Source organism: Phascolarctos cinereus, unplaced genomic scaffold, assembly GCF_003287225.1.
Source record: "Phascolarctos cinereus isolate Bilbo 61053 unplaced genomic scaffold, phaCin_HiC Scaffold_5;HRSCAF=322, whole genome shotgun sequence".
Taxonomy (NCBI): Eukaryota; Metazoa; Chordata; class Mammalia; order Diprotodontia; family Phascolarctidae; genus Phascolarctos; species Phascolarctos cinereus.
In genome coordinates this window covers 137626068-137641556 of record NW_027555958.1, presented here as the reverse complement: position 1 = coordinate 137641556, position 15489 = coordinate 137626068, and the positions used below count along the sequence as shown (strand labels likewise).

The 15489-nt window shown below is 36.8% G+C and overlaps 1 protein-coding gene across 4 annotated transcripts in view; it reads right to left on the bottom strand.

The window, feature by feature from the left end:
- Nucleotides 1-15489, bottom strand: part of TBC1D32 (TBC1 domain family member 32) — a 237185-nt gene that overhangs the window by 39513 nt on the left and 182183 nt on the right. For 3 of the 4 annotated variants that reach the window (XM_020986958.2, XM_078155175.1, XM_078155176.1), the window contains 3 exons: nucleotides 6360-6475; nucleotides 5071-5225; nucleotides 2548-2688 (listed from right to left, as the gene is read on the bottom strand). In XM_020986958.2, the coding sequence (XP_020842617.1) occupies nucleotides 2548-2688; nucleotides 5071-5225; nucleotides 6360-6475 (412 nt within the window). The remainder of the gene's footprint in view (nucleotides 1-2547; nucleotides 2689-5070; nucleotides 5226-6359; nucleotides 6476-15489) is intronic. The other variant, XR_013486958.1, reaches the window with a different exon arrangement.

The window sequence follows — 15489 nt, the reverse complement described above, 5'->3', positions numbered from 1 at the left end:
GGATAAAACCTAGGCAGTAAAAGAGTTAAAAAGTGAGGGTGGAGAAGGGGAAAGGAAGCCTTTCCTTACTTCTGTGAAGATATGAAGGGCTTAGCTGCTTACTTTTACATTCTTCAAGCAAAAAACCAGGGATGTTAAAATGAAGAACAGAGGCAACAACAATTCAGTCACTAAAGTATTCCCTATATAATTATATGACATGACATGAGATTCTAGATTTATATAAACTGTCTACATCACTCAAGAAAAGTTAAAAGCAAAGAGCAGAGGTTGCCCTAAAATCCCTTCACATCACCAACATGAAATGATTAGCCTAAAATGGTTAAGACAAATGAATGAGAAACCTCATCCTTCATGAAAAATCATTATTAAGTATTCACGTTCTTTGGTCCTGACCTGTAATTTCACCAGTGTAGGGAACTCCCTTCAGGGGAATTCTCTGTGTTAAAGTAGATCAGCAGGTGTTATGAAACTCAGAGACAATCAGTTGCCTGGAAGAGTGGTGTCAAACTCAAACAGAAATAGTGGCCACTGAACAATACACAAGGATCCCTGTGGGCCACATATTGACTTAGAAAACCACATATTAATATATTCTCTTCTATTACATATTTATTTACTTGGCTAAATATTTCCCAATTACATTTTAATCTGGCTCAGGGGCACTCAGAAACATCTGTGAGCTCCCACAGTGTTTGACACCTCTTGCCTGGAGCAATGGAATGTAAAGTGCCTCGCCCAGAGTCACACAGTTTTGTGTCTGAGTCAGAACTTGAACCCTGGTCTTCTTCACTCTAACCTAGTGTTCAAGCAAATATACCACTCTATCTCTCTTGTTAGTTAAATTATTTAAGTAAATTTACTACTTGCACAACAACTTAAACTGAAATGTAAGGTTACTTAACTGTCAGCTGAAATAATTTAACAATTTCATTAACATCCCCTTCACCACCTAGTAAAGGAATTATAGATTTTTCTCCACTAAGATCTTTAAAAACCCATTTGCATATGAAAAGATGATATATAGTGATTCATTAGTTAATAGTAGCATTATGGAAAAAGATGCATCATAACATGCAAAGAATAAGACTGTAGCAAAGCCAAAATGTCACCTTTACCCTGTGTGTTGCATTGCTCTTGGGCACATCCTAAAGTCTAGTGGTCTGGCGCTAGGTGAGGTTTTTTTTTTTTTCAAAATAAAAATGGACATATGCTATTCAACATAATTAACGACCTTTATCCATAAGCTAATAAAGAGATAGTTCTGAAACACAGGTCTTGCCAGGTAATTCATTTGCTCAATAAAGTCTACTTTCTCTTAAGTGTACAAAGACTTTTGTAAATATATGTAAAAAGAGCTTTAGGCTTCTCTGCACATATTCAGTTGACTGTCTCTAATGTACACTCAGGTCCCACAAATCCTAATCCAGATATATTTTTTAGGTAAAAGATAAATCAATCAATGAGTTAATCAAGATGCATTTATTAAGGGCATACTATGTATTTGTATATTCATATGTGTGCATAACCAGAATCTACTTCTATGTACTAGGTTGGGAGGATGCACAAATTAAACAATTCCTATTCTTAAAGAGTTTACATTCTACTGGAGGAGGCAATGTGTATGTATACACATATAAGAATATGCAAAATAAATACATGGTACTTAGGGAGGAAGAAGGGCACTAGCAAGTGGAGAGGTTGTGTGGAAAGTAGTGGGTGAGCTGAGTCTTGAAAAAAGTAAGGGATTCTATGAAAGGGGGTGCTTTTCAAATAAAGGGAGAAATGCAAAGGGATGGAGGTAAGAGATAGAATGTCACATGTGAGAAACAGAGAAAGTCAGTTTTGGTGGACCACAGGGTCAAAGAAGGAGAGTAATGTATACAGAAATTAGAAAGAAAGGTTGTGACCAGGTTGTTAAGAAATTTAAAAGCCAGTCTAAGATTTTAGTGCTACACTTAGTTGTTGTTTTTGTTTATTTATTTACTTGCTTGTTTGTTTAATTAAGCCTAGGCCAAAACCTAGAGTCAACAGAATAAGCTGAAGCCAGGGAAATGCAAAAATGGATGCAAAGTTCCTCCCCCTCCCACCCCAGGATTTAGTCATGGAACCATAAAGCTTTAATGCTGAAAGAAACCTCACAGATAAGGAAACTGAGGCAGAAAAAAGGTTTGTGACTGGCCTAATTTAAACCAAATGTGAGTAACACAGTAAGGATTAGAACACAGGTTCCTCTAAGTCTTACTCTAATGATCTTTCCAGGCTACCTTCCTCAAACTGTGACAGAATCCCAGAATAAGAGAGTTCCTAATTAAAACTGGAAGGACTAGTTCAAAATTCCATAATAATAAGAAGTATTACTTTGATTTTTAACAAAGAGGAAACAACAAATGATCAGTCTGGATTGGCTTATTCAATATGAAACGTATGTATTATTGATAAAAAAATAATTATATACATTTCCTATATTTTGCAAGACTGAGAATTTGATTTAAAAAAAATTCTTCATTTATCAGTTGAACAAAGTAAGTCTCTTGAAGTGTTTACCTGTGATGGGGTGAATCCAGACATGTGAAAAGCTGAAAAGACAAGTGGAACCTCAGTTTTCAACAACATTTCAATATAATGAGCACCACAAAAATATATGGGATGTATGCCAGACTCTGAGATATCAGTAGGTAGGTATTTCTGAAAGAAAAAGAGAAACTGAGAATTAGTGAAAATGTTGGCTGAATCAAATGTGCACTTGTTTATATCCTGTCATGTTACTCCTTAAATTGTTGCTGTGCAATTAGTGTGGTAGCACAGAAACAAAGTAGATTGATATATATTATAATTATGAAACTCAATTTAAGTTAAACTTAAGAATACTAAAGAATACAGAGAAAATAAAAGTTGGGGAGATAAATAGTCTTCAAATACACAAGGAAAAAGTGCATTGGCCAACTTTGGCTTCCTGTAATAGCATAATTTTATGCTGAATTGAAAACAACCACCTTCAATATAAGAAGTCCAGTAAAATGAATGAGATCAGTCTTAATTGTATTTTCTGAACAGCATGCCCTTGCTGCTAACTGAATTTTCAAAGATGAGATAATAATACTTCTGATTTTTTATCTCATCAGCTGTCTGTTCTCCTAGCATAAAGGTGATCTATCCTATACATCTATATTGTCTGCACTGCCTAGCACAGGAAATATGTCAGTTGAAATGTGAAATAATTCATACTTCAAAGGCTAAAGATATTTTAGCACAGGCTAAATATGATTTTATTGCTCAATAAATTTTTTGGATTAATTCATAGCATGGAGAGACACAAATTATCTGACAACACACAAAGAGAAATTTCACTCTTATCTGCCACACTATTTGTATAGAACTATATTAATAAATACATTTATAGAGCAATAGTTGATGGTGATAAAAGTTCATAAAACTGCTATGTATTATTCTAGTACCTTCTGAAACAAGAAAAAATATAGCATAGTTTTAATTTTAATGATGTTTTACAGAATCCTAACTGTTTAAAAAGCAGAAACATCTATGAGTTAATTCTATATAATTCTATAGAAGATTTGACTATTAAGAGCATATAATCATTCCCTAATCATGCTGCATAATAGATATTTTTTTAAAGTAATATGCAACTAAGAATATTTAGATAAAGTTAAGAAAACAGTGGGGTGGATGACTAGGAAAAATTTATAGATATTAATATGTATTAGAAAATGTATGGTTAAATAAAGAAATGAGTAAACTCAGGATTAAAAAAAATAGAGGTTAATATATCATCTTCCTGTGGGGTTGTTGTAAGGATCAAATGGAAAATTATTTGTAAAAAAAAAAATGCTGACCACACTGCATGGTGCATAGTAGGTGCTATATAAATGCTGATTCCCTTCCCCTTTCTCTTCCCTCAGGTTGTTAGAAAAATCATATTTTATTCTAGTGAGCATTAGTTAGCTAAATTTATATTTTCATTCTCTTAAAGATATTTCAATGGAGTTAATTTAGCTCATGAACCTGGAAGAAATCATGTCATTTGGAATCCAGACCATTTTTTAAAATATGGAAATGAAGAGCATTCAAACATAAATCTTTCTAATTTAAAAGTAGTTGTGGTGTACGGTCACCTTGAAGTACCAAGGTGAATTTATCTCTTTATTCATTTAACATTTTTCCATCATTATTAGTTATATGATCTGCCTGGTCTTTGTGCCCAAGATGCTAATGTAATGGCCACTCAAAAATATTTTATGCATTTAAAGTTGTTATGTTATTATTAGTTAAATGCCTTGCCTGGTCTTTCTGCCTAAAAAGCTAATAGCTAAGTAGCCATTCAAAAAAAAAAAAAAGCTGGTGTGACTTAAAAAATAGAGTTCACGAAGCTTGACATATGATTCTGAGAAAATCGTAGAGATTAAAAAACAAAAACCCTGCAAGATAAAAAAAAAACCCTTTAAACTTTGCCAGCTGCCAAATTTTCTAGCCTTTGACTACAAGTTCCAGCACATTTTTTGAAGTTCAATAACTTGTCAAAGTGTTCAACCAAAAAGGCCATAAAGATATAAAAAAAATTAGTGAAAGACATAAATAACTCAACTAACATAAAAAAATTATTAAAATGTGGTCAGAACTTGATAGCACTAATCTACAAAAATACTGAAAATTACTTTTCTTTCTAATCACACTTATATTTTCTACATTCTAACAATCTTATGCTTTATTATTAATCAAGAAAACATAGAAAAACAATATTAAAAAGTAGTCACTAAGTAGTACTTTTTGCTTTACACATGAATATTAAAAAGTAAAACTTGTTTTACTGCCAGCTTTGAATTCAATAATGCATCCATTACTATCAATTTACCTGTAACTTAGTTACTCTAAGGTGTAAAGAAAACTTTTTGAATAAATGTTATACACACACACACACACACACACACACACACACACACACACACACACACACAGAATTGACTACTTAATAGTATATAGTTAAAGGCTTTCTGAAACAAAACGAAACAATTTTCATACATACATACAGATACACACACACATAAAACTTACAGAAATATGCAGTCTTGGCAACCAGAGAAATGCAGAAGTTAGCAGCCTAGAGAATTTCTGCAGAAATATTAGTGTTTTCTCTTTGTCACCCAACATTATAAGGAACAAAGAGGACACAAACCAATCATGGCCAGGGTAACGTCCCTGTAGGCAACCTTTAGAATATTGTTAAGAAATAATCATAATTTTTTTGGCAATATAATGTGAAAATGTACGAAAATATTGCTACAATGAGTTATCTATATTACTTATGTATATGAAAGTGTTCATTTTCAAGTTTTCCTTCAGGAATGACAGATGCAAGATACCTTATTCCCACATGCAAACACATTTACAAGTAGTAAAGTAAAAATAAGCAATATCAGATTAAAAAGTGGAACTATTATGTTATAATTACTTCAATGTATTACAATTTATTCTATTCTCAATTAGAGTCTGATGCTACTAGTGAGTCAAAAGCAAGTTGCTCATTTTGTGAGAATACACTCATTTAATTCAGTAATGTTTAAAAAAAAAAGTTTGGTAAAATTCGGTACAATTATTTTACCTGCTAATGAATAACAAAATTTCTATTCAAGTAATAAAAACAAATCTACATACTTAAAGAAATTCAGTAACATGTGGCTAAATTTAAAAAAAAAAAAGGGAAGTATTTGGCAATATCATGAGATTTTCGTAAGTCAGCCGAAACAAGCATTTAGTAAGTGTTTACTACTAGGCACTGTGCTAAGTGCTGGGGATAAAAAGAAAAGTAAAAATAGAAAAATAGTCCATGGCCTCAAGAAGTTTATATTCTAAAAGGGGAGGCAACATGTAAATAATAACATATATAAAGGATATATGCACAGGACCAGAAAGGTAATTTCAGAACGGATGGAATTAACACATGTGAGTATTGGGAAAAGCCTCTAGCAGAAAGTTGGATTTGAGGTGACTCATGAAGAAAGCAAGAGAAAATAGGAGTTTGAGAAGGTGAGGAGATCAAGGTTGGGAGAGGGAAGGGAAAGGGGGGGCAGTTACCTGTGAAAAGGAATAGAAACAGGAATTTCTAAAATAAAATATTTCCTTGAATAAGTCTATAAACAAATTCTAATGAATGGACTGTTGATATATCATAGATAATTGTGTATTAAGAAAACTCAGTATTTTGGGCACATTAAACACAAATTGACTACTGCAGGTAAAAGTAATATTTTTAAAATATTTATTAAGATATTTTTTAAAAAATATCTAGGAAATTTAAATCATGGCAATGTTCCTTTTGCTTAGATTTTATTCAGAAAGGATACGAAGTGAAGATTTTATTGCTGCTTGCTGCTGCTTCAGAAATCTCTCAGAATGCTTCAACACCAAAGTGAGATCATTTTCAGCACCATCTTTGAGTAGATTAAGGAATTTACCATATCTACATAAAACCCACCAAACATTTAAAATGAGACATGCACTTAAAAAAAAAATTAAAAGTCTATTTAAGTGAATTAATAAATATGGAGGTTAATTTTTTAAAAATTCCTCATTCTAAATTCTTAACTCTAGTACAGATTTGAACCAAGGTTCCCAAATACAATACAACAAAGAGTTTGTGGAGAGCTTAGATTTACAGAGAAATGGATTTGAACTTAACTCTATAGGCAAAAGAGAGCCACTGAATATTTCTTAGCAGAAGAGTCATATGACTAGATAAAGGTATGGAAAGATTATCCTCACATGTATATAGAATGGTTTAGAGAGGGAAAAGAATAGAGATGATAAGATCTGTAAAAAGGGCACTGCAAAAGACCACATTGTGAGTGTAATAAGGCGGATGGAGGCTCTGGCCATGGTGAAGAGGTTTTGAATACTAGAAATAATGTGGAGGAGAATTTGGTAGCTGACTGGATATGAAAAATGAAGGATAAGGAAAAGTCAGCTATAACTTCAAGGAACAAGGATTACAAGATGAGATTTAGAGCTGGAAGGGTTCTCAGAGGTCATCTCTTCTGACCCTATCACTTTAAAAATTAAGAAGCTTGGGCCCAGAGAGCCTAAATGATTTTCCCAAAGTCACTGAGGTAGTATGAAGGAGATCGGACCTGAACAAATTTATTCTGACTAGATCTAGTACTCTTTGCATTACAGTATAAGAAATAGATAGAGGATGATGGCACCACAGGAAGAAATAGTGAAGTGAACATAAAGAGTGGGTTTAGAGGGTGGGCTAGTTTTATGAGCTTTTACAAGCTTAATTTTGTACGTGATGATTTTGAGAGGGATATCTGGGTATGAGATCTAATAATTACAATCAGAGATGGAAATACAGAACATAGAGAAAGGTCAACACTCTAGTGGCAGAGGAAAGGGAAGACTGCATTTTTCTTTTCTTGATATGAGTAAAGTCATTTTATAATAAGCCTCCATTTCAATATAAATGAGCAGTCAGTCACCTCTAACACCTAAGAGTCACCTATCTTTACCCCCACATATTAGGTGAACAGCCATGCCCCGTCTTGAATCCCTGAGGTCAATGACTTACTAAAAGATTAGGAAGTCTCTGTCACCTCCCCTGGAACACAACAAAATGCCCATAAGGCCAGTGGCTGCCAAGTGGTAAACATGTTTTCCCTAAACTCTAAGTACATTCAGAAGTCTGATTGCCCTATACAGCCCCTCTTATCTTTTCCAAACTTTTCCTTGACTTGGTTTGTACCTATGGATAAAATAAAATCTTTTCAATGACTGTACCTTAAATTGTAGCCAATGGATACTCTTTCCATGACAGGATTCAATATAAAGATCTGTCAGTCATCTACAGCAGCACTTCTCAAAATTTCTTAACCCACAGTTTAAGAAGTGCTTGAAGGGCTGCAAGTGGAAAAAGTTTAAGAAGCCCTGAGCTACAGAAAAGTTAGCTGAAGCTGTGGCAGTGAATACTTGTTGGCTTACTTAATACTGTTTGGTTAATTATATGAATTTCTTTTTTTTATATAAATTTTTTTAATATAAATTTATTTATTTTTAGTTTTCAATATTCACTTCCACAAGTTTTTGAGTTCCAAATTTCTCACCCCTTCCCCCACCCCAAGGTAGCATGCATTCTGAATACCCTTTCCCCTGGTCTGCCTTCTCTTCTATCTCTCCGCCCTCCCTTCTCTTATCCCCTTCCCCTTCTATTTTCCTGTAGAGTAGGATAGACTTCTGTACCCCATTTCCTGTATTTCTTATTTCTCTGTTGCATGTGAAAACTTTTGAGTTCCAAATTTTCTCCCTTCCTCCCTCCCCACCCACCCTCATTGAAAAGGCAAGCAACTCAATATAGGTTGTACATGTGCAGTTATGCAAAACACTTCCTTAGTAGACATGTTGTGAAAAACTAACTCTATTTCCCTTAATCCTATCCTGCCCTCCCATTTATTCTATTCTTTCTTTTGACCCTGTCCCTCCTCAGAAGTATTTGCTTCTGATTACCCTCTTTCCCAATCTGCCCTCCTCTCTATCACCCCCTGCTCTCTTGTCCCCTTCTCCCCCTATTTTCCTGTAGGGTAAGACAGATTTCCATACCCAATTGAATGTGTATATTATTCTCTCCTTAAGCCAAATCCTATGAGAATAAGATTCCCTCATTCCCTCTCACCTTCCCCTGTTTCCCCTCCACTGTGAGAGACTTTTCTGTTTTTTTTTTGTGAGATAATTTACCCCATTCTACCTCTCCCTTTCTTCTCCAAGTATAATCCTCTCTCATCCCTTAATTTTATTCTCCAGATATGACCCCTTAATCTTCAACTCACCCTGTGCCCTCTATCTATATATCTATATATACATACATATAATTTTTTTCCTTCAACTACCCTAATACTGACAAAGTTCTCATGAGTTACAAATATCATCTTTCCATGCAGGAATGTAAACAGTTCAATCTTAATAAGTCTCTTATGATTTCTCTTTCCTGTTTACCTCTTCATGTTCCACTGGAGTCCTGTATTTGAAAGTCAAATTTTCTGTTTAGCTCTGGTCTTTTCATCAGGAATGCTTGAAAGTCCTCTATTTCACTGAATGACCATTTTTTCCCCTGAAGGATTATACTCAGTTTTGCTGGGGGTGATTCTTGGTTGTAATCCTATCTCCTTTGCCCTCCAGAATATTATATTCCATGCCCTGCAGTCCTTTAATGTAGAAGCTGCTAAATCTTGTGTTATCCTGATTGTGTTTCCACAGTACTTGAATTGTTTCCTTCTGGCAGCTTGTAATATTTTCTCCTTGACCTGGGAACTCTGGAATTTGGCTACAATATTCCTAGGAGTTTTCCTTTGGGGATCTCTTTCAGGAGGAGATCTGTGGATTCTTTCAATTTCTATTTTGCCCTCTGGTTCTAAAATATCAGGCAGTTTTCCTTGATAATTTCTTGAAAGATGATGTCTAGGCTCTTTTTTGATCATGGCTTTCAGATAGTCCAATAATTTTTAAATTCTCTCTCCTGGATCTATTTTCCAGGTCAGTTGTTTTTCCAATGAGATATTTCACATTGTTTTCTAATTTTTCATTCTTTTGGATTTGTTTACAGTGTCTTGATTTCTCATAAAGTCACTGTCTTCCAATTGCTCTATTCTAATTTTTAAGGAAGTATTTTCTTCAGTAATCTTTTGGACTTCCTTTTCCATTTGGCCAATTTTTCTTTTTAGGGCATTTTTCTCCTCATTGGCTTTTTGGACCTCTTTTGCCATTTGGGTTAGGCTGTTTTTTAAGGTGTTATTTTCTTCAGTATTTTTTTGGGTCTCCTTTAGCAAGCTGTTGACTTGTTTTTCATGATTTTCTTGCATCACTCTCATTTCTCTTCCCAGTTTTTCCTCTACTTCCCTTACTTGCTTCTCAAAATCCCTTTTGAGCTCTTCCAAGGCCTGGGACTGATTCATATTTTTCTTGGAGGCTTTGGATGTAGGAGCTTTGATTTTGTTGTCTTCTTCTGGTTGTATATTTTGATCTTCTTTCTCACCAAAGTAAGATAATATAGTCTGACTCTTTTTGCGCTGCTTGCTCATGATCCCAGCCAATTACTTGAGTTTTAAACTCTTTGTTAAGGTAAGAGTCTGCTTCCAATGTGGAGAGTGTACTGTCCCAAGCTTCAGGGGTTTGTGTAGCTGTTTTCAGAGATACTTGTAGGGACCTGTAAATTTTCAGTTCTACCAAGGTGACATGATAAGGGGCAAGGTGTTTACTCCTTTCCTGGCCTGCGACCACAAGTATTCCTTTCTGTCCTGTAACTGTGAGGAGGGGTTCCTCTCCACAGCCACTACAAGCTCCACCACGCCAGTGCTCCTCCTCACCCCAGCACTGCTGCCCAGAACTGTGACCCAGATCCACCCACGGGCAAAGCAAGAGATTCCTGCCTCAGCACTGGCAAAGAGATCCCTGCAGTCCCTCTCTGATCAGCCACTGGATTCCCCCTCAGTCTGTGGGCTGGAAGCTCGGGAAGCAGCTGCCCCCCCCAGGGCCACGCTCTTGGGGAATGGAGCTGAAACCCCGCCTTCCTCTCTGACCACCGACAGACACATGTTTTCCCACTGACCTTCTAAGTTGTCTTTGGCATTAGTGGATTGAGGAGTCTGGAAACCACCACCGTTGCCCGAGATTCAGTCCTTTGAGCCTGCTCCAGGTTTGCTGTGGCCTGCGCGCCCACGCTGCGCTGTGCTGTGCTCCCAGCCCGGCACGATACAGGTTTCTGATCAATCATCCAGGTTGTCTTGGGCTGGAAATTTGTTTCACTCTGTCTTTTTGTGGGTTCTGCTGCTTCAGAATTTGTTTAGAGCCATTTTTTATGAGTATTTGGAGGGGTTTGGGGGAGAGCTCAAGTAAGTAACTGCTTTCACTCCGCCATGTTGGCTCTGCCCCCCATGAATTTCTAATAGTATTGTAAAAATGTTCAAGTCATTCAACACAAATGCACAACTTCAATGGGAAAAGAAAATAATATGAGGAAAATAAAATTCAGGTTCATCTTGGATGACCATCAGTAATTTATTCAAGTGATTAAATGTTTATTGAGTTCCTATTTTGTGCTACACATTCCACTAGCTGCAGGAGATAGGAAAAGGGGGAACTTTAGGGAAAGATGAAATAAGGCTTCATGGATGAAAGAACATTTGAACTGGGCCTTAGAAGGCTTAGATAAGCAAAATCATAAGAAGGAAAAAAACTGGAATTCTAAGTTGATGGAACATTGTGAACCAAGGCACAGAGATGGAAAAAATAGGGAAAGACTTCAGTGAATGGCATCAGTCCACGTTGTAGCATTTGATCCATGAAAGGGACAGTGGTAAGGGAAGAATGGATTGTAAATAATTTGATTTGTTAGGGTTTTTTTGGCTGGGCAATGGGGGTTAAGTGACTTGCCCACGGTCACACACCTCGTGTTATGTGTCTGAGGCCAAATTTGAACTCAGGTCCTCCTGAATCCAGGGCCAGTGCTCTATCCACGGCGTCACCTAACTGCCCCCTGATTGTAAATAATTTGGGAAGCACATTTCTGGGACAGAGCCAAGATGATGGTATAGAGAAACTGCTCAGCTTAACTCTCCCAACATTTCCATCCAAACAACTTTAAAATAATGCCTCAAGTAGAATTCTGGAGAAGCAGAGTCAACAAAAGGTCCGAGTGAGACATTCTTCCAGAACAAGACAATTTAGGAAGTTTGAAAGAGAGATCTGTGACACAAGGGATAGAAGATGATCCGATGCCCACACAGATGTAACATTAGTGGTGGAACTAAGTGGTGGCAACAAAAGCATCAGCAGCTTTGGAAGCTTTTAAGCCAGAGATAGTAAGGAGACCTGGCAACTGGTCAGAAAGAAATTACTTTGCTAGCAGTGGATGCAGGAGCAGAGGATGTTTGGCAACTCTGCTGCCTTGGCCAATGTCTGGGTCAGTTCAAGGGCAGAGAGAAGCACTTTCAGCAAAGGAGTGAAAGCCCTGAGGAATGGTATTACTTTTGGTCACAAAGTATTAGGGACACAAGGAACAGTATCACTTCCAGCCCCAAGTATCAGGACCCTGAAGAAAGTATTACTACCAGTCCCACGTGTAAAGGGGCCCTTCGGAGAAATATCAATTGAAATCCCAAGTGATCAGGGGCCCATCCTGGGCAAGGAGCAAGGAGCATGACAAAGAGAGAGGGACCACACCTCTTCCCAGATCATGCCATCTCTGAAGCACCAAACACTTCTAAACTGCTAGAACTAACTCTGAAAACAGCAGTGCAGAAGAAGCCGGAAGCCTGAGAAAGTATCCCTCCTTACCCCCATGCTGGAACAAAACACAAATTAACATAAAGTCCTAAATCAAGAACTGGAGGGGAAAAATGAGCAAGTAACAAAGAAAAAAAAAAGAAACTGAACATAAAAAGGTACTATGCTGACAGGGAAGATGAAAACACAAATTCAGAAAAAGATAATTAGATTAAACAACTACAAACAAAGATTCAAAGAAAAAATGTGAACTGGACATAAGCCCAACAAGAATTCCTAGAAAAGGCTGATTCTTAAGAGTCTCGCCAAAGACTGAGATTCTTATAATCTAGCCACTGCTCAGATTCTTAAAATGTGGCCCACCTGCATTAGCAATACAAATGCTTAGATTCGGATGTTCTAATAAATCTTGTCTTTGGCTGAAAGAAGGCTTGGGTCAAATTCTTTTGGGTAGGACCCACATGTCATGATTTCGGGTCCCAGCACCCCTAACCTCTAAACCTCAACATTTTGGTGGCCTATGCAGGGAAGCTGCCTAACCCCAAGCTCTTCTCTAGCCAAGACTGGAAGTTATGTATGCCTCCCCTGCTTCTTTCTTGCCCTGAAGTTGGGGTTGCTCTCCAAGTACCTAGGAAGGCTTGGAAGTGCATTTTGGGCAGACAGGTATGAGGCTGTTTTGGCACTCAGCCTGATGCCCTCAGGCTCTCGGTCCACTGGTTCGGTTCAAGGCACACCTTCTGTAGCATAGAGGACAAGGATGGACACAGTTGGGAACGGGGGAAACTGCAGGTGCTTTTTAGTTCCTGGAGGCTTACTTACTCCCTTTTCTCTATATCCCTGAATCCTCCTTCATGGAGGCTACAGGAAAAGTGAGAACAGCTAACAAAACATCATAACAGATTCTGGAGGTTTTATGATTGATCATTAAGGAGTTTTGAAACACCTCCTTACAACCCTGGTCACTCTTTTCCTTTGAGTCAAGAGGGTATCTGTTAATCCCTCTCACAGGACAAGAGAGTTTCACACCCCCCACACTTCTGAATTCACCCTCTACAGCCTGGGCCCGACTAGCAATGGCCTTGGGCCCTGGGGCAACCTTTGCCTGGAAGCATCACCCAGGTTAGGCACATCCTGCTCAAGGTAAAGAAGTTAGCCTCCAAACTTGGGTAAGTACACTCTTTTAAAGTTGTAGTTTTAACTGTTAATGATGAGGTATTGATTCTCTGTGTAAAATAATTTGGAAATGCATTTAACAAAATTGAAGTCACCTGATTGGTAATGGGTTTGTTTTAAATTTCAAATTGGTGAACTTTTTCTATCAGTTATGTCAAGCAACTTTTCATAATTTGGTTACCACTAAAATAATTTGGCTATTGTTGGTTATTATTTTAATGTGTAAACTTGCCAAAAAGCTTCTTTGGGTTTTGTCTTTCTAAGAATTTGTAAGTATATAGAAATAATCTCTAACCACTGGCTTTTTATACCAGGGCAAATTTAAATTTGAGATGTAAATTCTGGAAAAGTTTTTCCTAAATGTGATTAGTGAAACTTGCTGTTTAAAGTAATAGCTCATGGGATTTTATTTTGACTTATCTGATGAATCATAATAATCCATCAATAATCAATAATACACCATCTCTGAGAGAAATGCCACAAGCTACTCAGAGAGAATGTGATACTGGTGGGAAGTCAGCACTGGGAAAAGCTGAGAGGACAATTTTAGCCTCAGTCTAATATGGGATGCTCCTGGTTCAGGTTAACCATTATAATCCATTGAAAAGGAACGTTAACTGCTTGGTACTGGCTAAGAAATAGGGAGGTGGATCAGTGGAATAGGTTAAATATGCAAGACACAGTAGTCAATGACTATAGTAATCTATTATTTGATAAACCCAAAGACCCCAGCTTCTGGGACAAGAACTCACTCTTTGAAAAAACTTGCTGGGAAAACTGGAAAAGAGTACGGCAGAAAACTAGGTATAGACCCAAATTTCACACCATATACCAAAATAAAGTCAAAATGGGTTCAGGACTTAGATATAAAGGCTGATACCATAAGTAAAGTGGGAGAACAAGGAATAGTTTACCTATCGGATCTATAGAGAACAGAAGTATTCATGACCAAACAGGAGATAGAGAACATTATGAAAAGCAAAATAGATAATTTTGATTACATTAAATTGAAAAGATTTTGCACAAACAAAGCCAATGCAACTAAGATTAGAAGGAAGGTAGAAAATTGGGAAAGAATTTTTACAACCAGTCTCTCTGACAAAGGCCTCATTTCCAAAATACATAGAGAATTAAGACAAATTTATAAGAACACAAGCCATTCCCCAATCGATAAATGGTCAAAGGATATGAACAGACAGTTCTCAGATGAAGAAATTAAAGCCATCTTTAGTCATATGAAAAAATGCTCTAAATCGTTATTGATTAGAGAAATGCAAATCAAAACAACTCTGAGGTACCACATCACACCTATCAGATTGGCCAACATGACAAAACAGGAAAATGATAAATGTTGGAGAAGATGTGGGAAAATTGGAACACTAATGCATTGTTGGTGGAGTTGTGAAATGATCCAACCATTTTGGAGAACAATTTGGAGCTATGCCCAAAGGGCTACAAAAATGTGCATACCCTTTGATCCAGAAATAGCACTTCTAGGGCTATATCCCAAAGAGATCAAACAAATGGGAAAAGGACCCACATGTACAAAAATGTTCATAGCAGCTCTTTTTGTGGTGGCAAAGAATTGGAAATTGAGAGGATGCCCATCAATTGGGGAATGGCTGAGCAAGTTGTGGTATATGAATGTAATGGAATACTATTGTGCTATAAGAAAGGATGAACAGGCTGACTTCAGAAAAACCTGGGAAGACTTATATGGTCTGACGCTGAGTGAAGTGAGCAGAACCAAGAGGACTTTGTACACAATAGCAGCCATGTTATGCAATGACTAAGATTGTTAAACTGAACCCTTTCTCAGCATTATGAGGATCTAAGATTATCTCCAGAGGCCTAGGGATGGAAAATGCTGTCCATATCCAAAGAAAGAACTATGGAAGTCAAATCACTATCACTTATTTTTACCTTCTGTTGAGTTTTGTTTCATCTTTCTGATGGTTCCTCCTATTGGTTTTAATTTTTACTTACAACTTCACTAATGTGAAAATATGTTTCATGGGTATGTAAATGTAA